The sequence below is a fragment of the Idiotropiscis lumnitzeri genome, chromosome 9, assembly GCF_059441095.1.
Source record: "Idiotropiscis lumnitzeri isolate Australia: NSW breed Sydney's pygmy pipehorse chromosome 9, RoL_Ilum_1.0, whole genome shotgun sequence".
Lineage (NCBI taxonomy): Eukaryota > Metazoa > Chordata > Actinopteri > Syngnathiformes > Syngnathidae > Idiotropiscis > Idiotropiscis lumnitzeri.
In genome coordinates this window covers 3,875,001-3,900,227 of record NC_142399.1, presented here as the reverse complement: position 1 = coordinate 3,900,227, position 25,227 = coordinate 3,875,001, and the positions used below count along the sequence as shown (strand labels likewise).

Below are 25,227 nucleotides of genomic sequence, written 5' to 3'. Positions count from 1 at the left end.
CTTTCCTGCTCCTTGTGAGTGAAAATTGTACAGTGACACAAAGCAGAGGTAGGACAGCTATCGGAAGCTTGGGGGGGGGGGGGACGATAGAAGCAACAGACATGAGCTTGACTGCTCGTGTTAGATAAGAAACCAGCTAAAGGACAAATCAGCCTGACTCGGACATGTCCTATACAACATCCAAGTCAGCCTTCAAGCGGATACAACAGCTCCACAAAGCCCCAAGCTCGACGTATAGCAACAAGCTGCATGAGCTCGACTTAATGCATTCGAATTGCACCAAACAAATGAATTGAGCTTGTCCCTCTATTAGGAAAAATCGACAGACACGGCTTAGGGCCAGAGAATGAAAACGTACACCCGGACAAACACGGGTGCCTTGTTTCTCCTGGAGAGGCTAATAAGACAAAGTAATTAGTGGGCAAAGTTGGGGCAAGGAGGAGGGTGACTAGAATTGTCACACATCCCGAACAGCCATAAGCAAACTCACACAAGAACGCACATGCACAGACACTTGGGCTCATAAGCAATGTTCAGGTATTAGTAGGATGGAAAGAGGATGCGGTCATGGTCAGAAGAGATTTACAGGAACTAATTATGGACAAAAATGCCTCATCAGTGGCCCAGTGCGCAAAACTGATGTAAAAAGTACAACGTCCGACATTAGGGGCAAAGTATTTACGATTTATAGTTTGCATAAGGTTATGATGCTCATTTGCAGCATATTAAATGACGCCTCCCCCTGGCGTTAGCCAAATGACACATCCCTCAGCGCCTTGGCACAGCCCAAAAAGGCCACAAGAGCGCGACAAGGAAGTGTGAATGGCCTTGATGAAATCCCTTAAGCGGCACGGCCATTATACAGCGCAACCCTCATTGGCTGCCGTGGCACCGGCTCGCTTATTCAGTCTACAGACATGCAGGAGCTGGTCGTCATGGTAACCCCCGATCTCTGTAAACTTACGGATGCATGTGCGTGCACACGTACAGAAGCACGTTGGATGTTTTTAAATAAATACTTCATGGATGGCAGCCACAGGAGGGGCTTTGGGATTTATTTATTTTCTTTTATTAGGGAAGTCAAAATTAGCGCATTAACTCTGGAGAATAATCTAAAAAAATTTAACTCAGCGAAATATTTTAACTCAGTTAACTCAGTCAGTTTGATTTATTTGGAAAATAATTTGCATATTTTGCAAATATTAGCTATCATCTCAGAACAAAACTCACTGCTCAAGTTAACACTGGGCCTTTCAAAACCAACACTGTTGGAGTGTTGGTGCTTGTGGGCAGTTTTGAGAAAAATGACTGTAAAGATGACTCCGTTTGGATCGTATACAAGATTCAAAGAAAGCTATTAGAACAGTCTGGGAATTAAATATACTTTACATTTGGCGATTTTGCATAATTCTAAGATATTAGTCAAATAAAATACCTGTAAAAAGCTTCACAAAAATTTGTAGTTGAAAAATGTGATTAATCGCAATTAATCACGGAAATGTATTGCGATCAATTAGTTAAAAACTTTAATCACTTGACCGCACTAATATATATATATTTTTTTTTTAATGCGCAAATACTGTGGTGTGAGTATTGTGCTGCAGCAGCAGGATGATGAATGTAGTTGAGTCGTAAACAACAGCAGCGATGATGTCACATTGCAACGGGGGAAAATATAAGCGGCTGTGACGTTTATGATTCGCACGTGTTTTCAATCTGGTTATGAGCAATGCACACCTATAGATTTAGGGGGGAAAAAAGATCAAGAGCCATTTAGTCAATTATTCATTAAAAATACTCTCAATTAATCAATATATTTTTTTGGGGGTATATTTTTAATGGGATGACAACAAACTAAGTAAAGCTGGGATCACACAGCTAATTTGACCATTTGTTTTTCTCTCTCTCTCTCTCATCCGATCTAAGTCAGCAAAGGCCTGATTGTCAGATGTCTCCAAAAGATTACCCACAGTGATTATCCAGTGGTGTGGGGTGTTTTTTGTTTCAATATTTATTACCTCACGTCATTATGCGTGATTCAACACTGAGCACAATTGCCAAATTAGGAATAAGAGCAGTATGAAAAAACATGCTATTTATTTCGCTTATGTATCTCTCATTCATTTAGAAAAAAAAAAAAAAAAGAGCAGATACAAATGTGTGTACACTGCTTAAGACTGAGTCAACAGCACCTCCTCTGATGATTCATTTACGCCAATACTTGAGCTCAATATGGACTGACAGTCTAATTAGTTCACGAGACTGCCATCATGCTCTGGTCAAAACGACACAATACTTTTTATTCACCATGACGAACACCTTAAAGCAAAACGTTCATTATTTGTTTCCTCTTTCCATGGTGACTAAGTTAATTGTATCTGTATGGAATGGCCACTTGATTAGGGATAGCAAGAAGGACAAAACATCTGAATAGGTCCCATTGTGCAGTCATGTTTTTTCTTTTTTTGTACGTAGCAATTGGATGCACATGTTCACGTGCTCTGCCGTTCACATTTTAAAGCCATTTTAACTTCTATGACGATATCATTGTAGCATATGAATTAAAGATGGGAAGCGAGGGGGCGTGCCAGGAGGTCGTTCCAAAGAGAGGGACTGGCAATGGCAAAGGCTCGATCACCTCTGAGCCTTCGCTTTGTCCTCGGTACCTCAAACAGAGTCTGGTCCGCAGAACTCAGGCAGATGCAAATGGGTGGAGGAGCTCAGCAAGGCGAGTCTAAAATGTACAAGGAGCCAACGAAGGGACGCCAAAATCCGAGTTATGTCCTCCCTCCAACAAGTACCGGTCAAGAGGCGGGCAGCAGCATTTTGGAGCAACTGGAGACGCTTAATGGAGGATTGTTTGACTCCCAAAATCAATCTGTTGAGGATGGAGATACTTAACTTAGCCAAATTTGTTGGATTTAACAACAGCGACAATTTGCCGGTCCAATTTAAAATACACAAAGTGGAATACAAATTGCAGTTTTTGCTCACAAGACACATAAAGAGATACTTGTTCTCTTTACACGACAAAAGCCGTACCAAAAATGTGCCAAACTCTGTCCCCAAAACTGTGCCATCCCGCCCCTATTATACACTCAGGCGTGTGCATGTGTGGGAAGGCACGACAGCACTCCAGACGTCAAAAGGATGTAAGGAAAGGTGGAGATGCGAGGCACGCATATCAAATTAGCATTCACGTCAGCATCGACTGACAAGGTCGCGCAAACGTCGCTTTTTCTTTTCCACCTTGCAGGCGTTCAACTCTTAAGTTGAGTCTCTCTGGTGAGCTTCTGCTTGATGTCACTGAGAAGAAGCGTGCAGCGTGAAGGTTGTCTCTGGTGAACGTGGACAACGTGTGGACGATGTGCCGTCCACATCGCGAGAAACATCATACAACTCATCCCGGAGCGGAGATTAATATTATGAAGTAAAAGGTGAGGTGCCAAAGTTGAGATATGGAGCTGGTGTCATGATGATGAACAAAAGAAGGGACATTTTTAAGAGTGCGGGGATGACTTTGTAGAAATTTTGATTTTGGACTACTATGCTGAATAAAAAAACGTAATTTTTATCACATACATTATAAATGACATGGTTACACACGTGATTTTATACGGCTATTTTTTTCTTGACAAAAATATGAATAGAGACATGAAAAATGTATTTACAAGCATTTGAACTTAAAGTAAAATTCATTAAATCATTCACTACCATTGACGGCTAAAGACGTCAAAGATCCAATTTTTTTTTTTTTTTTACTCAGCTGGTAGTGAATGAGTTAATATAGTAGGTGCGATTTAAATAATGTAATTTAATTTCGAATTTTAATGAATTCTGTTATCTAAAGTACAGTTTAGATGTTTGATACAACTAGAAATTAAATTGGGAATTAAATATATAAGAATAAATGGATCACTTGCGGGTCATTCAATCAAAACAGCAATTAAACAAAGTCCACCCACTATATAGGCACCAGTAAAAGTAAAGAGTACTGCTTATGCTCTTATACTCTAGTGTCACACACGCGCACACACACGCACACACACGCACACACACTCTTCTGTGCTACACTCACCAAAAAAAAAAAAAAAAGCTCAACTGTCACTGTGGGCCAAAAGGAGCAATGCCTTAATGATGACAACCACAGACGAATTGCAACTCGTCCAGCTTGACAGACGCAGAGTGCAACCATGAAGCCTTTTGGCCGTCCGGGTGTGAATATTTGCGGGTTGCCTTACCTTGGGTGAGCGTTCCCATGAGGAAGCGGTATAGATATCGCGCCACTTTGGTCAGCTGCCGCTTGCAGCGTTTCCTGCACTGGCTCATCTTGATGCAGCTTTTTGTGGAGCTGATGTTAGCGGCACTCGGGCTGACTCGTGTGCCTGGGAGAGCAGGAGCCCAAGGTATCGGCGAGGCACTCACGCTCAGTGTGTGCGTGGGTAAGTGAGTGTGTGCGTGTGAAAGTCTCACTGCCAGTGCCTTTCCTCTCCTCCTCCTCCTCGTCTCCATCCTCCCCTCCACCTGTAGGGTGCTCGCTGTCAATCACTCGCCGGGTCCATCGCTCCTCCCCATAACATTGTGAGCAGCCGCGTTTTCTCATTGGCTCAGAGCGTCGGAAAATTACGGCCCTGCACACATTGTCGAAAGTGCGCGCGCGTGTGTGTGTGTGTGTGTGTACTACCAGGAAAATGCTTTGAGTGGCATCTGGTGGTTTTTCTCTGCTGCTTGATGATGTATATATTTTTTTTTATTCCTTTCTCTCCAGTCACTGTCCATATAATGATGACAGGCTGCAGGATCGTGTGTGCGCGCGCGTGCGTGTGCGTGCGTGTTTATTAAAGGCAGCTGGAGGTTGTGAAAAGTGTCACAGGAAACCAAACAAAGCCATTAATTAACGTCACACACTCGCCTTAACGCATCTGTCTGTCTGTCTCGTTAGCACTGCGAGGAAGAAAAGGAGGACATAAAAGGAAGAGGTGAAGGGACACGGCAGTTGGAGAGCGGTAAGGATGGAGGGATTGATCATCAAGAGGACGGTGCCGGACAAATGGGAAGCTTTCAATGAGCACATTACGTCATGTCCCCCGGAGGATGAGCGAGGAGGAGCTGGTAAAGCTCAGCGGCTTGGGCAAGAAAGGTAATTATACCATTCGAGTCCTTATCGTGCCACTTTTTGCGTTTATTCGAGTGGACGCTTTCAGACTCTCACCTTGCGCGACTCCGCACGTATTCTGAACTATTTCCTCCCAGACGAGCTGCTTTAGCGTGCCAAACTGTTGCCACTTCACCTTTATACTCCACACTTGGCAGTGCTGGATTGAAAAGTGAGACTGTTGCCATGTTGCCACGGCAACCTTTGGATTTTTTTTGGGGGGGGGGAGTGTGGCAGACACACACGAAGAGCACACGCCTTCCCTGCAGGTCAAAGAGGAAGTCACTCAAGTGGCAGGCAGATGTTTTATCGAAATGCTGTCGCGCACTTTGTACAAGAAATGTGCCCCAGGTCACGTTTAAAAGTCCCAATGAGTGTTTGACTCAGCTTCACGCACGCACGCGCACACACGCACGACTGGTTTCAACAAGTGTTTCAATATGACAGCAGTCGGATTATTTCGAGTTCCATTATTTTGTAATGTCTTTCAATGAACCAAAGAAGAATGTTCTTGGAATGGAGGAAGCCAGAGTAGAAATCTTACATTTAAAGTCCAAGCAAAAAAAAAAAGCTAGCAAAAAAAAAAAGAAAAAAAAAAAAGATTTGTTCTATCACAGGTGTCCAGATAAATAGAAGTTGTATAAGACGAAGCCCACCGCTGGCACATTCGGTAAAGCAGAATAATTTTTGAAAAAAAATGCATTGTGCTTTGCAATCATTTTCCTTTTCACACAAATCTGAACGTGCTAAAAAAAATAACAAAAAAAACCAACAACATAAATTTGAAGAAAACACGATAAAATCCATCACTCTAAAGAACTAAAACTAAAAAAGTGACAGTAAAAGCCATTTAAAAAGTGGCATTAAATTAAGATCAGCAGCATAACATTAGACGGTAGCAATAAAAACAAGTATTAATTACATGACATATTTATACTAAATTATTCCAAGCTCACATACATGATGAAAGACACCAATTCATTAAACCTATTACCTGTTTTCTTTTGTTAATAATGTGCACTCTCTACCGCTATTAAACACATAAAATGTGAAGCGCTTGAAATAAAATCGCAACCTGTCCACCGCACACTAAATAGCAACTAGAAATCCAATGAATCCCGAGCCTGTGGGATATAATTAATTACCTCCTAACAACGCCATTTTGTGTTTAACGCTGTTAGCCGGGAATTCAATTAAACGTCAAAGGGGCTACCGTGAAGGGAGTAAAAATAGTCTCCGTGTAATTATTGTCTGTCGGGAGCCATAAAAGTGGTGGAAATGGGGGTAAGATTCGCTTCGGTGTTGACATGTGGGCTGTCGCTGGAGTGGATGCCATCATTAGGACCGAGACCTTGAAGACCTCGGCCTCGGCATCATTGCGGAAACATCATTACAACATCTTGGACTCTTTTTGTACGAGCGTGTCTCCTGACCGACTCCCTGCCTGAGATTCTGTGCTTAAACACACAAAAAGCCATTCATTAGGATTTGTTAAGGACGGATTGATTGTGTGGAATGAATTGTTAATTAAGCCCGTCTTGAAGTAAGTGACACCAAGTCGAGTCAACTATTTGGCTGTCACCGATTGAAGTGCGGTTGTTTCATCCTTAGCCAGTTTATTGTCCATCCATCCATTATCTGTACCGATTCGCCTCACTAGGGTCGCGGGGGGAAGCTGGAGCCTATCCCAGCGGTCATCGGGCAGTAGGCGGGGGGACACCCTGGACTGGTTGCCAGCCAATCGCAGGGCAAGCAAAGACGAACAACCGTCCGTGCTCACACTCACACCTAGAGGCAATTTAGAATGTTCGATTAACCTACCTTGTTTTTTGGAACGTGGGAGGAAACTGGAGTACCCGGAGGAAACCCACACAGGCACGGGAAGAACATGGAGAATTCATACAGGAAGGCCGGAGCTGGAATCGAACCCACGACCTCTGCACTGTGAAGCCATCGTTTTAACCAGTCATATCATTTTTTTTTTTTTTTCAAGATTGGATGGGATTTCTTAGAATTTTCTGAACTTGTGTTTCGGTGTCAACTGAAAAGTCGACTGATATCAAAGTGGCCATAAGTAGTGTCCTCGACATCTAATTATCTAACAAGGTACGCCATGGTGCTGAGTGAAAGTACACAAATTTGTGGCTTGAGTTGGGTTGTGTGCAGAAAATAAAGGCGTCTAAATGCCAGATGTTCCCTTACGGCTCAGACGTGCCCTTTTTAGAGGTGCCGCTTTGTAAAAGAGGCTAATGAGGGCCCAGCTCAAGTTGAGAGGGCAGATGTGGCACAAAAAGTGTGTGGCCAAGGCACACACACACAGATATGTTTTTAACGCTAAGCTGCAGCTGCTGAGCCCGACTCAACATTCTATTTAGCAAGAGCACATGACTGAAAGGAGGCAGCGACAAGAGTTGTGAGTGAGGAAGGAGTGAAGAGCAGAGACACAGGTGGACACACTCGTCTTTGGTGAGTGCATGACACACTCGTCTCCTTATCCACTCCATCTTTAATATTTGACATAGACCTTTAAAGTTGCCTTATATCGGGTAGTGTTATTTGCTCTGTATACGCCTCCTAGATGTGAGATGAATTTGACAATGTTAGATGCTCCGAAATGCATATGAGGTTGGTGTTAATTAGGCAAAAGGATGGTGCTGGTATTTTGGCAGAAACATGAAAGGCAACAGGGAGCTCTACAGTGAACAGTGAACAAAACATACTTAGAAATAGCAGCACTGGGTCGAATAGTGAAGAGTTCTTCTTCTTCTTAAAAAAAAAAAAATTCTTCTTCTTAAAAAAAAAAAAAAAAAAAAGGCTTTAAGCGGTTTAAACAGCTTGGAGTTTACTATTCAAACTAAACATAAGACAAGTAGAATGACACCATTTCATTTATTTATTTAAAACAACCACAGCATATCTTAGCATTTAGTCCACCAGCCTCATGCTAATGCTAACGCTAACGAGCATCTGTGTTGCGATGCTTTAATGCTTTAAGCCAGTTAAAGTTAGAATGTTGTTGATATGGTCTTGGAGCTAATTGCAAACGTACTTAATCTAACTGCATTTGTTGTTATGGCGTTTTATTTTATTATTCCCCCTCAAGCGATTTTTTTCCCCAGCTGTATCACCCAGATTTATTTTCCAACTACACGGCGTCATGCTTAATCGATAACGATTGAACCTACAACCCTTTCTCCCAGAAATACAGCAATACGTGAAAAGGTTTTCTTTAAAATTATTTGTCATTGGTTTATAGCATTTTTATTTGCACAACGTCAACATTGAGCGGATGACAAAGGAGCTCAAGACAGATGCACCTGGTTGTGACTTGCGAACATACATGTTGTGTTCTTCATGAATGGATAATAAATAGTATTAGGAGTCGATTGGTGAAAGCAGTAGCTGGCGACAAAGGCAGCAATTCTACAGGACACTAGCGCCATCTGCTGGAACACTGTGGCATGCAGACCGCCCTGAGGGCAAATTCAGAATCGTTTATGAATTTAGATGAGTCATTGAAGACGGCAAACATGAACATTAAAATTAAAACAGAGAAATGATGTCAAGGAATATATATCTATACACATCAGGATAATGGGTGTATAAACGATCAACACACTCACGCTCACTATACATGATATTAAATAGTGGAAATAAATTACATCTTTAAATCAAAAACATTTCTCTCACGGACACATTTTCAGCGATCACAGATATTAAAAAATTACCTGGTTGTTTAAATTAAATACTGATGGGTGGGGCTGGTATACAGCGACTCCGCAAAGTTTTTGCAAACATGTTGCATAATAATGCTTAGAAAGTTTAAAGATAATGACCCATTCAAAGTCTTTGTCTGTGATTCTCAATGTGATGTGCGCACCGTTAGTGGCACACGGTTTCTCACTTGTTGAAAAAAAAAAACGCCCAAGAACAGCTCAGTGAGATTCAATTTTTAAATTCAAGATATTGGCACTTAATCTGTACATATAGCTGTCTTAATCTATAAAATCTCCCCACATTTCTGCACAGTCTTAACGTTCCATCGGTGCATAGTGTTACAGTGGCTCAAAATAATCATTTATGTATATATAAAAATAATAATTTATATATAATAAAACGTACTTTTTATAAATAAAATCTTTCAAACTTAATTTTGGTCATGATGGTGGTAGTTGGAGAGCTCGGACATCGTAAAAAAATTAAGAACTACCCTAACCCAAATATGCTGAATAGGGGACGTTCAAACAAACATTAAGTGGCAATAACGCATAACCACCAGCAGAGGGCAGAAAACGAACATAAAATAGATTTTCTGCAATACTACCTCCAGAATTGTAGTTTACCATAAAAATAAATGTACATTAAAATGAGTCACTAAAACATACACATAGAAAACCGTTTAAATTAAAATATTCATCTTTGTGAGTACCTTGCACACTAGAAATAATAAAGTTTCCTTTTTTTTCACCAATGCATTATGACTATCCAGAAGAAATGAAATGCATACTCAGTGGAGAATTGTGATGAGACACAGAGGTCACATGAGGACTCAAAATTTGCTTGATTGTTTCTTTCAGGGCATCAGCATAGAAAACACTCTTAAGGGGAAATGGTTCGCCGAGAAAAAAAAAAGGCCATAAAATGACACTAATCGTCAACAGTTCTTGGCTTTTATATCCAGCGGGTGCCTCAGAGAACGCGTAAGCGGCAGTCTGGGATCAGGCAGTTGTTGGATGAAGATGGAAAGTGGACACACTCGAGGGAGCCGAGTTGTACAAATGAACAGAGGGATTTAGCGGCGGGATCACCGGGAGCCGCAAAAAAAAAAAAAAAAAAAAACTATCAAGGTCCGTTCTGAATCTTGCATGATGCCAAAGCCGACCAAGCTCAACTCATTGGAGACGTCAACAAGTGTCTCTCTGATATCCCACCCACCTCCTCAAGATGGCCTGCTGATGTCAAACCTTTAACACACGCACTGTCACAACAACCAGATGACGCCAACGGGTTAACGGTTCACGATGGGATTGTGCAGCCGCCTCTCCGTTGTCATCCTCAAATCCCATTTGCGTGTACGAGCCGTAGATACACTAAGCTCTAATCAAGCAAAACGCTGGACATGTTGCTTCAGGCGGGACATTTATTCCATATACTTGATTTCCATTTTAATCAGAAAAAGAGGGTCAGGTCCATTTTTTTTTTATTCTCCAACACACAACTTTTTGTGACGTACCCTACAAGGGGACGGTCCTAACTGGCAAAAGGACCACATCTGAAACTTTTTCTTTACATGCAAGGGTACAAGCAACAGCTAGGCCTATAGCAGTGCTTCTCAAATAGTGGGGCGCCACACCACAATAAAGTGTAATTGCACCTCCACTCCACTAGTTGGCAGTGGTGCTCTCCTTGCCCATTGTGCGCAGCGAGTATTAACACTACGGTGTGGGTTTGTTTTGCAACGAAAATGCTATTATTTATAGTTGCGGAGAATGGATGGTGGGGGGCACATTTTTTTCCTTCTTGCTAGGGGGAGGGGGCGTAAGAGAAAATAATTGAGCGCGTCCAAAGCGGTCGGCAAACACACAATGCAGAAAATATAGAAAACTGAAGAAGAGGGGGACTTAAACCACATTTAAAAGAGAAATAAAATACACTAAAATACGGAAATAAAATACATTTTTTTTCCTTTTTGAAGGTCAGGAGTTGTTGGTGGTATGTAGTCCGGCACAAAACAACGCATTTGGCAATGAATCATTCTTGTAGTAGACATCACAAATGTCATGATTGGTAGAATTTCATGTTTCCCTGAAAAATTCACGTAATGACTTAAAGGTTTTTTACTTTCACTCGCCACCACCGGATGCAACCCCTGTGACCTGTTCTTCCTCATGTGAAGATACAAAGCAGGTGTTTTGTGACTGTAAGATCAGAGCTCCTCGGAGAGAGACGGAGCCCCTCTGAGCCAAGCGGCTTGTGTAGGAGGACGAGGAGGAGGAAAGAGAGAGCTTCTATTTTCAGATTTTTACAGCACAAGCACTCCCGTAAACCGCAGCGAACGTGAAGCTCAGGTTCGTCTCATCCCGTCAACACAAATGAGAGCGAGAAAAAAAAAAAATGGGTGTGGTTAAGGAGAGCCTAATTAGTAACACTGTCCAATTACAAGAATGCAAGAATAAACGGGTAATACACGTATCAGTAAGTATAAAAAAAATACAGATTTTTTTTTTTGAAAGGCTATTTTATCTGTAGTATGAACATTAACAAGGCCTAAACAACATAGCACATTAGAGCAGCGATGAGTAACAGGCGGGCCGCTTCTGAGTAAACAAAATAATTGGGGGAGCGACTATAAGCCGCAGTTTTCTATGTTGAAAAAAAAATTAGTTGTTTAGTGCACGTGCAGAACAATTTTGTACTGTGAATGCACAGAAAGCTACATCAGCAGATTGTTAAAACAGTGCCTTTCAACACGGCAACAACTTTGCTAATTAAGACATAGCAGACCCTAGAGAAAAAAAAAATTGAGATTTATTAAGCGTATTTGCTGAACTATAGAGCGCCCCTAGTGGCGAAAGAAAAATCCACAGAAAAGCTGCACCGTTGTATTAGCTGCATGAATCCGTTTCGTTTACCTGCAGGTGTGAGACAATACAAGCCCACCATATAGACGACAAGCCTCATGTAATTTCAGTCGGACCCCTCCCTTGATGGCTTCTCGGGAGCCATTAAGCAAAAGGCCCAGTCTGGTGTGTCTGATGAAGACAGCTGCTGGGTTAAATGGACCAGCTGTATCTAAATGATATCATTATTCCTAATAGAACGGGGGATGTTTCGGTCCCATTGCTGTCAGCTGGCCCAGAACAACAGGTCACCTTCATTGCAATTTACCGCCGTGCACCTGATTGACATTCCGCACACACACCTGTGTGTGGGTGGGTGTATGTTTCTTTTTTTTTTTTTTTTTTACATTTATATTTGCTTAACTCCTTTTCCTGGACACGAGTCGACCACATGTTGGCCTTCCCCATAAAAATGCAAATTCTGACTTGCTAAAATTCTGTGAATATGCAAATTTGTGAATGTCGAACAACAAATATGCGGGAGACTGTGGTGGGCGGGCAAGGCCTTCAAGGCCTTTTCTGCTGGCCTAACATAATCAAGAAAAAAATGATCTGATTCTTCACATTGATGTCATTATATCCTAGTGTTGTATTTTTAGTGAGAGTTTTTATCCAATCAGAATTCAGCTAGCTCGTGTTGCCAGGCAGATTTCATAATACCAGGAGCATGCACTATTCGTCTGAGGCATTCAGATTCAATCGTGCGGGCATCTGTTCTGTGTCAAGGGTGCTTTTACAATTGATAGACAGTTGCGATAGCCAATCAGAGTTGATGACAGTGAGCCAACTCATTCACTACAAGCCGAGTAAAAAAAAAAAAAGGAAAATTGAACTTTGACGTATTTTGCCGTCAATGGTAGTAAATGAGTTAAGCTGAAGCTGATGAACGCATCCTTGATTGGATACTCATTCGTGTGACATAAATTTGCCAAATCACAATTGTGTTTATACTAAACAACCTCTGGCAACTTTAAGGTCACGTTTTATGCGTTCAGAGAACACACACACACATACCCAAACTATGCAAACTGTGTACAAGGCCCAAGTGCACAGCCATTGTTGATAGGAAAGTATGTGTGGCGTGCATTTTGGTGGTTGATAATCCATCAGAAAGAGTCCGGGAAGCAAATGTGGCTCATGTTATCAGAGAAGACCGTAGCCAAAAGAATCCTAATAGAGCTTTGTTTGTTTAAGAGGATTCTAATGAATCATGCTTACTGGATATGCCTCAAGATATACGTTGCATTGTAAAACGCATTATGTTCTTCCAGTTGGTAAGACCGGGTTCTTTTTCTATAGTTGTGCACCTCGGGTCCTCCACAAGCAGGCAGGCAGCCAGAGGGGTGAGCAGGGGTGAACGCCATTGCACAAAAACAACAACAAGCAGACAAAAGACATGCCACAGACTGTGGCGCATTAAAACAGCATCTGCGATGTAAACATGGACATGACAAGCATGAAATAAATATATTCTCTGCATGTGTGTCAGAGATGTGAATGAGAAGCTACTGCTAATGAAAATAAAAATGTTTGTCCAGGTGCTAGAGGGAAATCAGTGGGTGTATCCAGTGATGGCTCAGTAACAGAAGGAGGAGGGTAAGCAGGTTGTATTAATTTCGCCCACTAAAAAGCTGTTGTCCAAGTGTGTACCTGTATGGAAAGACTGAACTTTGGAGAGGTTCACATCCAATTCCCGACTGTAACAAACTGTGGGTGGTGAAACAACAGCGGCATAGGCTCATTTGAATAAAAACAGTCAACACTGTCTTAAGAATCCCCCGTAAGGCAAACAACCAATAGCAGACGAAGCATCAGACAGACACAGTCAACTAGTCAAAAAGGCCAAATTAATTAAAAGCTGGTTTATTTTGGCTCGATGCAGCACATCTCTCTCTCTCGCTCTCTCTTTCTGATGTGCTGGTGGCTCTGCCTGCAGAAGCAGATTGGTCCGCCCGCAGCACCATCTGATTGGTTCCTTGTGCAGTGGGTAGCAGCCAATCAGCAGCAAGCTGCCTGTTTGCTTTTTCACCTCGAGTCACCAACTTTACGGAAAATTTAATAACGTCAGTCTACTACAACTCTCAACTAAAAGAAAACTATTTGCCGTAGTAAACGTAGTTTGAGAGCTCATTGCACTTTTTGTTAGACTTGTCTGTTTTCTATGACATAAAAAATCACTCAAGTTTTTGTTTTTTTTAACAAACGTGCTAAAAAGGCAATGAAACTACAAAGAAAAAGACGGAAGTCACCACTTCACATCTCACGAAGCGTTTCTCCTTTGTCGTGTCAATGGCGGATGTTGCTCATCCACTTTCTTGCCTCTTTCCACCAAACTCGGAGCCAAACTTCAATGTTGATGCGACTTGCCAAGTCTTTTGTTGTTTTACCTTTTTCATCCTATCGGTCTTACTTCTTCACTCTGCGCTTGGGATATAAACCTCGTGCTCATGCCTCCTGCAGAGCATCTCTCTTTTATACTGCTCGGGTGACAGAGAGAGTAAGAGAAAGCAGCCCGAGGTACAGTAAGGCGAGCAGTGAAGGAAAAGAACCTCTCAAAACTCTCTTTTATCTATAATGTATAGTGTAGCTCATTTAAATGCGGTCTTGCCTCCATGCTCTTGTCTGCACAAACATTCAGAAAGTATTTTCCCTGGGAGGGAAACCGGCTTTGGCCGTTTTCGCTCTCATGTTCATTTATCAGTCCCACTCTTATCAAACCTTATCGCTGCCAACCAATTTCGCCACCGCCCGCCCAATAATAAAGCCACGACTCAATCTACTCATTCCAATGATTAACTGTTGACACACAGCTTGAGATGAATTGTCCAAAACTAGAAAAGCGGGAGTAGCAGGGAATATTTAAAAACATGGAGAGAAGTAATGTATGAGGACAGACTTCGGCTTTCATGAGCTTGTAAATGATGCAAATAATGGATTTGATGTGACAGCTCTGTTGTGATCCCTCAAAACAAGACACAGCGGTAAAAATAATTCTGATATCCAAAAATATCGAAGAAAATGTTCAAAACAAAAATTTAACAAACAGCTGAATTTTCTTGGAATTTTGTTTGAGAGGGAAGAATAACCTAATGTCAGTTCTAAAATTTGACAGAGGGGCCGATGGATGCATTGTTTTGGTAACCTCACCTAATCGAAGAAAAAAATTTTTTTAATGAAAATTAACAAAAGCACGTCTTTGAAAAAAAAACCCCACCGTATTATGAAAATAAAACATTAACAAGGTTTATTCATTTATTTATTTTTTTCAAGTTCAGCGGGCCGGATTAAAACGTTTCACGGGCCGCATGTGGCCCCCGGGCCGTAGTTTGCCTACGCCTGATGTAAAACAACTGAATTTGAGTGAAAATTTCACAGAAAATGTAGCCCAAAAGTCCAACAACAATTGGAAAGCACTCCAAAAATCAAACATATATTTTACAAATTATCCACACACTTAATTTATTCAGAACTGAAAAAAACTTTTTGGATCGAATTAGAAACATCTTCCACAAACAATTACCCAAAACGTGGATGACTACGAATCAACACCGACATATTTTTATGTTGGCCTCCGAAGCAAATTTATTTGATTTCCATCAATTTATGGGCTAAATTAATTAAACTGAAGGTCAAACATCCCCAAACGACTTGTGAGTGTCCGCACTACTTTCAATGCTGTCAGCTTCAATGAAATGCAGGACGTCAAGACTTCCGTCGACAGCCATATCAGCAATTTCGAGGCCAGGAAATGCAATTGATTTGGATTGGAGTGCCAGTTCAAAGTGTGAGTACAAGTGCAAACTTTGGCAACCTTCAAAGATCATAAATAAACCGGACCCTCATCTTCCACACTTGGCTCAACGCGTTTAGAGGAAGATATTTATTTACTCAAGTCGGACTCCACATCATAAATCCAAAAGGATGTGACTTTCGGAAAACATCTTCATGGTCAACGCTTTCAAATGAGAACTGAGGAGGAAACTGGATCAAAACCTCGAACAATGTATCGCAGTTTTCAGCGGCCCGTTAAACCTTTTAATCCGGCCCGCTGAACTTGAAAAAATTGAAATTATGTTTTATTTTCAAAATACTGTGGTGGGTCAAAGACAGATATTTTGTTGTAATGCTTTTGTTCATTTTCATTGAAAATAAAATGTTTGGGTTTTTTTTTCTTCTCGGATGAGGTGAGGTTACCAAAACATAAGATAAATCGACGGATGCTGCAGTTCAATATATTGAAAAGCAAATCAAACATTGACAGCGACCTGGCTGGAGTGTGTGCGATGACGCCTTTGCGCATTGCTCAGAAATGTTCAACGACGTTTCTTTGCGTTTTCTAGATCTGAAAGGACTTCTAAACGGACATGCAAGCAAGGCTATACATTGGAATCCCAGACAAACCCACGCGCACAACACACACACACGCACACGCACGCATTCCGGTGAGCAAACACAGACAAGCCGAGTGAAAACGAGTGGGCGAACTTGGCGAAATAACAGCGCAGAGACACTCTGAAAACGAGCTGAGAGATCCAGAACAGAGGGAATGAGTGTCACGTCTCTCATAGCAATAATGGCTGAAGAATTGTCCACTTTTCTAGTAAAGGACTCCACATTACACACACACACAAGATCAATTTGTGGAGCTCACCGATTACAGATCACACACTTTGTGGTGGTGCTGAGTTCAACCAGCTACTCAGCAGATAAACCATGAAATGTGTCATTAAAATGGTCATTAATTAATTAAATGTTTAATGTGTTCATTAAATAAATAAATGTGTCATTAATTAAATTATCAATGATATGTAAAAAAAAAAAAAATCTAAAAATGTAATGAATTATTTATGTATTTAATTATTACATGGTCCCACATTGCAGTACTTCATGAATTCATTTTATCGGTCAAACTATTCTACGATCTAACGAACTACCATGAAATCATTAAATACATGGTGTATTTATTTAATTTTGGCACTTTCAGTCCAATTAACAGCACCACTTTGATGTATCAAATTTAGAATACATTTATTTTCACTTTTCAGGGACTTAAAAGAACTTAAAGATGCTCAAAAACTACTTTTATATTTGCAGATCTCACAATCAAGTGCTTGATTCATTTCAATGAAATCACTGCCTGGTGTTATTTTCCTCTCCGTTTGTCTTCTAACGAAACCTTTAATGGAGTGTAGCCTCTCCAGAGAAGCGAAAGCCAACATCCTGTAACGCACCCGCAGGTGTTTGCAACTCGGATCCAACGTTCCGACTGCAGCTGTTAGTTAAAGCTGGTTAGAGACCACCGTTCAAAAAGGCTTGAGAAAAAAAAAAAAAAAAAAAGAAGTGGGGCGGGGGGTTGCTTACAGCACAAGACCAAAACGCTTGAGGCCATCGGTCGTTGATATCCCAGATTACAGCGACACAAACACACCCCAGCAAATAAACTGTTGTTTGGCTTTCTCACGGATTTATCGCACGGGGGTTAATTGCCGGAGTGACCCGCAAGCGGGTAAACGCCTTGGGACATTAAAAGCCGAGCTGCGCCGTCACTGTGGAGAAAGCTTGACCAGATGCCACCCTAATCTCAACACCCAAATCGGAGTTTGTCATGAAGCCACAAAACTGTCTTCAACTTGGCATGTGCAAAGACAACTCAAAATACAGACGGGGTGGCGGACAAAACGGAAATTAATGATTACAGTAATCCCCCACTATTGATAGGAGATAAGGACCAAGCCCTGCCGCAAACTGTGAGTCATTGAGATTTGTTTTTCTTTTAACTTGGCAAGTAGCGAATGAGTTAATATCTGAAACCAACAGATTTTCTAAATTTAAACAAATTGCACCTGCAGTGAATACTCTCCACAGACAAAATGAGCTCCTCCCCATCACAATCGTTCACGTCAACATAGCTGCTGGGACCAATTACCAAACTACCGTATTTTCACTGATCATACTAGAAGGCGCAGTCAGCTCTGGGTGCTATTTCGGTATTTTACACATTCATGCGGTGCACGGTATTATTGGGCGCAGGCATGGTAAAACATACGCTAGCCTGCATGGATTAAATTTCAATTGAAAGCTTGAAAATCATAAGAAGCATAGCAACATTTTGGTGCATTTTAGAAAGTTTCAGAAACAGCACAAAAACAAGAATATGTTTTGCCACAAATACTTGGCGATAGGTTCTACTGGGGACAAAAATGCAAATAGTTGACCGTGACTATGCGGGCAATTACTAGAAATAATTGCTGGATTTTACATTTTATTTTAATGAGGTGGAAGAATGTTTCGAAGAATATTCTGAACTCCTGATTCAATGCAAGTGTTATATTGAACATAGCAGTGGTCGCCGCTAATGAAGCTTACGTACACAGGGTTGATTTTCTGTTCTCCATGGGCTGAATATAAAGACTAAGACATAGTCAAAGTTCTATCCAAACTAGCCACTTGGGACAAAACAAAGGTAGCTTATTGTTTTGGACTAAAACCAGCAACCAAGTTCACATTATCCACAGAACCACAAACGTACGACAATGTCCCCACAGTAGCAATTCAAGGAGACGACGGAAACTAATTCTTGTTATTTAACAGGCGATGTGCTGCGTTGCAAGTGCCTCTGCTGCTGAAGTAATTTGAAGGTTATGCTGGGCGCAACATAAACAAAAACATGATTGTCGGCAGCACCATCACCACTTCGTGTTGGCACCACAGTCTAATAAGAGCAAATGTGAAGGGGAAACTGTCAGTGTTGTGCAGCGGCTTAATTAAGTGAGAGTGGAGAGAAAAAAAGTTTCTCAGAAAGATTCGTGCTTCCGTTGTAGAAAAGTTATTTTTCTCAAGCACTAAAAAACAAGGAGAGAGAGAGAACTAAATGTGTGTACACTAAAATTGTACAATTATATCATTACAATTTAACCCTGGAGGCATCTCAGCGTCCTCGTGGTTAGCCAGTCTGACACACAGCTCTGAGCTTTGGGGTTCCACTCTCAACTCTAATCTAAAAACAAGCACGTTAGGTTAATTGAGGTCTCTAAGTTGTCCGTAAATATGAACTGGCTGATTGTTTGTCTTTATGTGTTCGCCGATTGTCTGGCGACGATTTTTGTTTTTAGAATCGAGCACTCTGCCAATTAGCCAAGTGATTCGGAGATGAAAGAGAATAAGTTTTCTTAAACAATCAATCCAAATCACAGAACAAGACCAAGTAATCAGCTGATATTGTATATTTATTTATTATTGATCTTGATTTATTGCGCAACCCTTGTCTTTAGCGGTCCATACGCTGACGCAGACACAGCAAGTGACATCGACTCCACTGTCACAACATTTCAAACGCAGGAAACTGAGGCATTGTTTTTTAATCTCTCGGGCCACTTTGGATAAGACACGGCCTGCTTCTTACCGGCATGTGCACTGAGAAACCAGAGAAATGGGATTGTTGACTTATTGTATGCAAATATCAATGATGAATACAGTGCCAAGCACAGGGGAAAGCAAACCCCGTCTCAGCGCGACCCTCGCGAGGACAAGCGCTATTGGAAATGGTGGGACGGCGGCACAGTTGCCACCTTGAGGCAGACAGAGTCCCAAAAGTAATCTTCTCCTTTTTTTTGTAATTGCTTATATTAACTCATTCACTGCCATTGACAGATATAGACGTCGAAAAGCACATTTATTCTACCTGAGCTGGCGGTGAATGAGCAGCCGCACCTCTTCTACAAGAGGTGTTCATCATTCAGTCATTACATTGGTTGGCTTGTGCACTCGCACTCAAACATGTTGGCACTTGGGCTCATTGTGGCTGCCAGATTCCTTAAAAGACACTGGATCGAAAAAAGAGTGAGGATAATTGGCTCATAGACACAGAGGGGCAAACCTGAAGCAAACCACAAAAGCACACTGACATTCCGGGTGGTTCATGAAGGTACTTGAGTGAGAGGCCAGAGTGAGCGAGCAAAGTGACGTTTGTCATTAAATCATTCACTTAAAAAAAATAAAATAAAATGGATCTTTGACGGCTTTAGCCGTCAATGGCAATAAATGTTATGTTGCCTCAGAGTTGCACATGAAATGGGGATGTCCTCCTCCAGTGTGGGTGCTTTGTCACACATGCAAGCTGGAATGATTATGAACGTGTGGGAGGTGTGCCAAATCACCGTCGCCCTCAATATTAGGGAGGGGGGGGGCTGAGTGTGGAAGAGTAACACGGAACCTGAAGCGAACCTCGCGGCAGCTGGCAGAGGGCGATAAGACAAATGGGCGACCATTGGGAAAAGGATGAGGAGAAAGGAAGGTATTTACCCAAGAAATGTCACCCTTTTATAAGGCCTGTGCCAGAATCGAGACAAGCCCGATGCGTGTGTGCGTGCGAGAATGATACGCACGGACACACTTTTTGGAAGAAACTTTGAAATTATTCTCCTGCTGTTATGAATATACATAGCAATAGGCACGGACAATTATTTCAAATCCTTATGATTGGATGTAGATAAATCATGTCGTGACGCACAGGAGGCAAAATAAAGTGCACTTCTAGGCTGCAACCAGCAGAGGCACTGTTGATGAAATTTCTAAGAGGAATTTATTCAGGCCTACGTCCACAAATCCGACAAAAATCAGGGATTGATTCTTCCATCAGTACAAAAGTCTGACTAAAGTCATTTAACAGATCGCCAAGCGCACAGTACATATCAAAGCGGTGGAATTTCTGGAATCTAGAATTAAATTCTTGGGAAGAAAAAAAAAAAAAACGTAACCTTGTGAAAATGCTTGGAACGATACGATCATTAAAACTTCATAAGAGAAAAAGAAATGCAACAGAGAGTAAAGAAATTAGACACACTTGCAAGTTTAGACGTGCTTTCTCGATCAATATAGCCTGACCAAACTTTTGACCGTCCGTGTCCATCAAATGTAGATAAAACTTTCATTCTTCCAAGTGATAAACCTCAACGGTTTCAGCCTGATTCCTGCTGAGATGTCTGTCATTATAGCACACGACACAATTTAATTAAGGAAAGAGGAAGTCATGCATAAAGTTCATCTAAAGTTTAGCCTGACGTGCCGCTGGTGAAATCGCTTTTACTTTCACTTTGCTGCTCGCCGCTTGTGTGCATTGTTGTCGTCTAGGAAGCGTCTTAAAGGTCACCTCAAGGGTGTGGATGACGCAGCGCAACTCCCGTTGGCCTCAGAAATGCTGATGATGGTGTTGGAATTTTTATGTATTTATTTATTTTTTTAAAGCGCGTGTGCGGTGGCACCTTCAAATTTGAGCAGACTAAAGATAGCAATGTGATATCTGAAACAAGAATGCATGGTGTGTATTATAACTATATATATAATTTGGGCTTTTTTTTAGTCAGGATTATGCTCAAATATATTTCCTTGGCTTTTCTTGAAAGCTCCGTCTTGAAAATGGCCTCGCAAGCGTATCTGCAATTAAATCCACACTTTCCCCTCTTCGGCCATTGTGGTTTAAAAAAAAAAAAAAAAAGCAAAAAATATATTTTAGATTTTCAAACGGTCGCCATTTACGACTTTCTGGTGCGTTGATTCCGCATCGCGCCTGAGTATCCAATCGCAAAACGCGTTCATCACCTTTAGCGTGACCTTACTGTCACCAACTTGTGATCTGATTGGCTCTCGTAACTGTCAATCAACTGTATGAGACCCTACACTCCCACAGACGAGACGCCCGCACAATTGTATCTGAAGGCCTCGGACGAATAATGCTTGCGACTGGTATTATGAAATCTGCCCGGCAACACGAGCTAGCTGAATTCTGATTGGATAAAAACTCGAACCTAAAATTTAAACACTAGGATATTAATTATATGAATCAATGTGAAGAATATGATCACGATTTCTCGATTATATTAGGCCAGCAGAGAAGGCCTTGACCGCCCACCACCGCCTCCAAGTTTATTTCCCTGTGCTCCCTTTCAATGTTGTCCATTTCTGGTTATTGTAATAAATTCCCATTGATTCCTGTGGAAAGTTTCCAAATTTTGCAGCCCTACCTAAAACATGTCCCAAAGTTTATTTGATCGCGACAATTTGCACCATTTACAATAGTTGATCTCAACGCTTTGAAAGTCACCCAAATCAAAGCTCGCCCAGCATCAACGAATAGAAGTGACCCCAACGCGTTTTAAAACGGCACTCCAGCTTGTGACTTCGGCCAAAACGCAACATGAGAAGCGCGCCGGCTTGCGTGAGTGAAGAGGAAAGCCACACTCCCCGACACCGTAAATGTCCTCTTGTGACACAAAACAGTTGTTTAGGCTGAAGGCTGATAAAGCAGGAGGAGAAGAGAGGATTATTGTCACAAAGCAGACTGCACATTCAGCAGAAAAGAAAGCCATACAACGAGAGCAAAGGTGGCTTTCCAGGCGAGTCGCTCGGCGTTGTTGACATCAGCGAGCGCTTCAAATCCTTGAGAGTTGAACTTTGTTGTTGTGCCGAAATTGCACTTTTATTCATTGTTCTCCGTCTTCCGCCGATTTCCCAGTGACTTTTTTTCTTCCAGCATTAAAATGCAATTTCTGAGGCCATAGCAGTTTCTAGCGTCTTATTATATTGACAAGTTGGCACGACCCAATCAATTTCATGTCTGACTACAATTGATGAAAGGTGATTAGTTGGAATTTAATCATGACTAAGGGGGCGGGAATTTGTCATCCGCACGCCTGAGCCGTTAAAAGTAACACAAATTACCAATCAATGCTTGTTAAGAATGGAGCGGGTGGTCTTCATTGTTCCATTCTATCTTTAGAGCGACTGTCAAGCTAAAAGTTAAGCAAGGAGGGGGTTTTACAGAGACGCCGAGGAACCAATTTCTCTGATCGAGAGCAATGAAGCAGAGGTTGGGAAAGAGATGTGCACGCACACACTCTTGTACTTTGCCGTGTGTTCTCGCTCGACCGCCGCTGAAGGGAAGCCACACACACACACACAGGAATTTACACACTCAAGCAATCCGTCTACGGCTCTTCTCGGTAATTGTCTTGCTTAAAAGGAAACAGAAGGTGTGGAATAAGCACGCCGATGCCGCCGCATCCATCCAAAGCGCGACATAAAATGGGAGTGAGTGGTAAAACTTCGTCAAGTCACAAAATTAGGTTTGGAAAAATTGCCGGGTAGATTTATGTTTCATGTTTGATACTACATAGGAAGCTTGATATATTTTATTTTATTTTATTTTTTTCATTCACTTCCCACCCACGTAAAACGAATGTACTTTTTGGCTTCTATACCCGTCAATGGCAGTGAATGAGTTAATATTTTTAAAATCTTTTTTTTCCATGCCAGTAGGGTCACTTTTTTTTTTTATACAGGGTATAAACGGTGGAAACCCTTTTGAAAATCTTTTTTGTGAACTCCTAATTTCACAGAAAAATGCCTTTTGAAAAGGGGTCTGTAGACTTTTTGTATGCACTGTAAACAGTGTAAAAAAAAAAAAAGCCGTTGTTTGTGTTGTGGTTCACAACGCTGACATTCATGTAGCTCAGTGCTTTTTCCGCCGTACTACAATAAAGTGTAATTGCACCTCCACTCCACTAGTTGGCAGTGGCGCTCTCCTTGCCCATTGTGTGCAGTAATAGGGTAATGGAAAATAATTAAGAACTGATGTAGCTGGTGTGGGATCAGCTACTACTGAGTGAGCGCTTTCCTTTTTATCTATAAATCAGCTGGTTTACGCTTCGACCCTGAACAGTAGACCATAAGTGGCACAGATTGATGGATGGAAAAAAAAAAAACATGAAATGCTAAAGTTCTCTTAATTTCGCGTCTTTTTTCAAGAGGCGTTTGCTGCTTATAAAATCTCTTCAAATCAGCTTCACAGGCTGAGCTATAAATCAACAAACCAGGCAGGATTAAATTGTCACGTTGTAAATCCGACCACTTTGTTGCATAAGATGACATCAGACTTTGGAAAATCAGCAGCCCATCCAAAGAGCAAATGATTAAAAAGAAATGTGAAAAAAAAAAAAAAAAAGATTCGCTGTTCCTGTGAGCGTTGGAAAACATGCACGCGGCTATCTGACGGCGAGCACCTACAGGCCAGAACATTAGGTACTCCCACACAATCCACACCACCACATCTGACCTGTAGTTGGCGCTGATGGATCAACATGTCCACAATGACAAACAATTCCTGGCGCCAACTTGTGGGTTGACACCCAAATAATAAATTCATTCCTCATTCTGTGCGAAAGGCCTCCTCACCGCGAGCCAGAGCATCCACTAATCACAGGACGACGCTGCACGAGGCCATGAAAGTTGTATTTGGCTCACCGCCCATCAAGCAGCAATGAGTATAAAGCCCAGGAGATACAAGAGGATGAGGTCATTTCATTTTTCATCATAGAGCCGACCTGCAGGAACACATCTGAGCTTATTAAAAAGCCTTTAAGTAGCGGCGTGCTTGGCGGCTCATGTCTGGCTGGCTGCCCTGTGCACATTAAACGAAATGTTTGTTTGTTTTAAAAAGGCATTGACAATATGAGAGACCAGGAATAAGCATTGGACTTGATTCTATTGCACGCTAGCGCTGAACTGGATGAAAATTATGAGAAGACCGCAACACTTCAAAAGGTCACAAAGCCGGTCAACCTTCGCATAGTTTGGATGCAACCCATGGGAAAAATGCAAAAGGCAACGTTCAAGAGTCATACTGTGAGGCATGATAAAACCCGTAATTATACAAGAAAGGCTAAACTTAGGCATAACTTCAACATGCTTGGGACCTCAGAAATAGCACAAAAACTGGAAATAGGTGAGTCTTTCAGGAAAAAACGTAGGTGGAGGTAGGTTCCACAAAAAAAAAAAATAATGTATTTTCTGAACTATAGAGCGCCCCCTACTGGTGAAAGAAAAATCCACAGAAAAGACGCACAGTTGTATTCGCCGCATGGTTCAAAATTGAGGGAAAAAAGGTTGCGGCTTAAAGTCTGGAAAATATGGTATTCGCCCAATTGCAATTGAAATTTGACAATTTCAAAATTTCTCATTGACCTCAATCGCATTAGTGTGACCCAAGTTAAAGAATAGGAATTACAAATTCCAAGTACCAATGCAGCTTTATGGTCCAAAAGTCCAAACGTTCTGATTTCTCTTTCATTTCTGTGCTGCATATTTTCCTTTTTTTTTTTTAAATATTCTTGAATATTTAAAAAAAAAAAAAAAAAAGGTATCCAAGTTGCACGACCTTCTTCTGTTTTCCAAAGAAAAATAAGGAAAGCACGTTGTCATGATGAATGTGGCAGCGAGCGAACTGAAGAACTCCTATAAATACATCGTCTTTTCAGGATAAACAACATGCACATAACAACACATCATTTTCGCCCGGTGACTCGCTTCCACAATTTGTGGGCACCCAAGCATTGAGAGCTGAAGGTGAAGCCATCATCTTTGCATCCACTTGCAGTAAATCACATTACTGCACCTCAG

The 25,227-nt window shown here is 41.5% G+C and overlaps 1 protein-coding gene across 3 annotated transcripts in view; it reads right to left on the bottom strand.

The window, feature by feature from the left end:
• The window catches only part of LOC148329908 (A-type potassium channel modulatory protein KCNIP2), a 74,069-nt gene that overhangs the window by 39,198 nt on the left and 9,644 nt on the right, over positions 1–25,227 (bottom strand). Inside the window, exon 1 of one of the 3 annotated variants that reach the window (XM_088304278.1) lies at positions 4,242–4,595. The exons of 1 other annotated variant lie outside the window; for it this stretch is intronic. In XM_088304278.1, coding sequence (XP_088160404.1) covers positions 4,242–4,512 — 271 coding nt within the window. In that variant the 5' untranslated portion in view covers positions 4,513–4,595. Of the gene's footprint in view, positions 1–4,241; positions 4,596–25,227 lie in introns of those variants that run through there. One more of the 3 variants, XM_088304276.1, reaches the window with a different exon arrangement.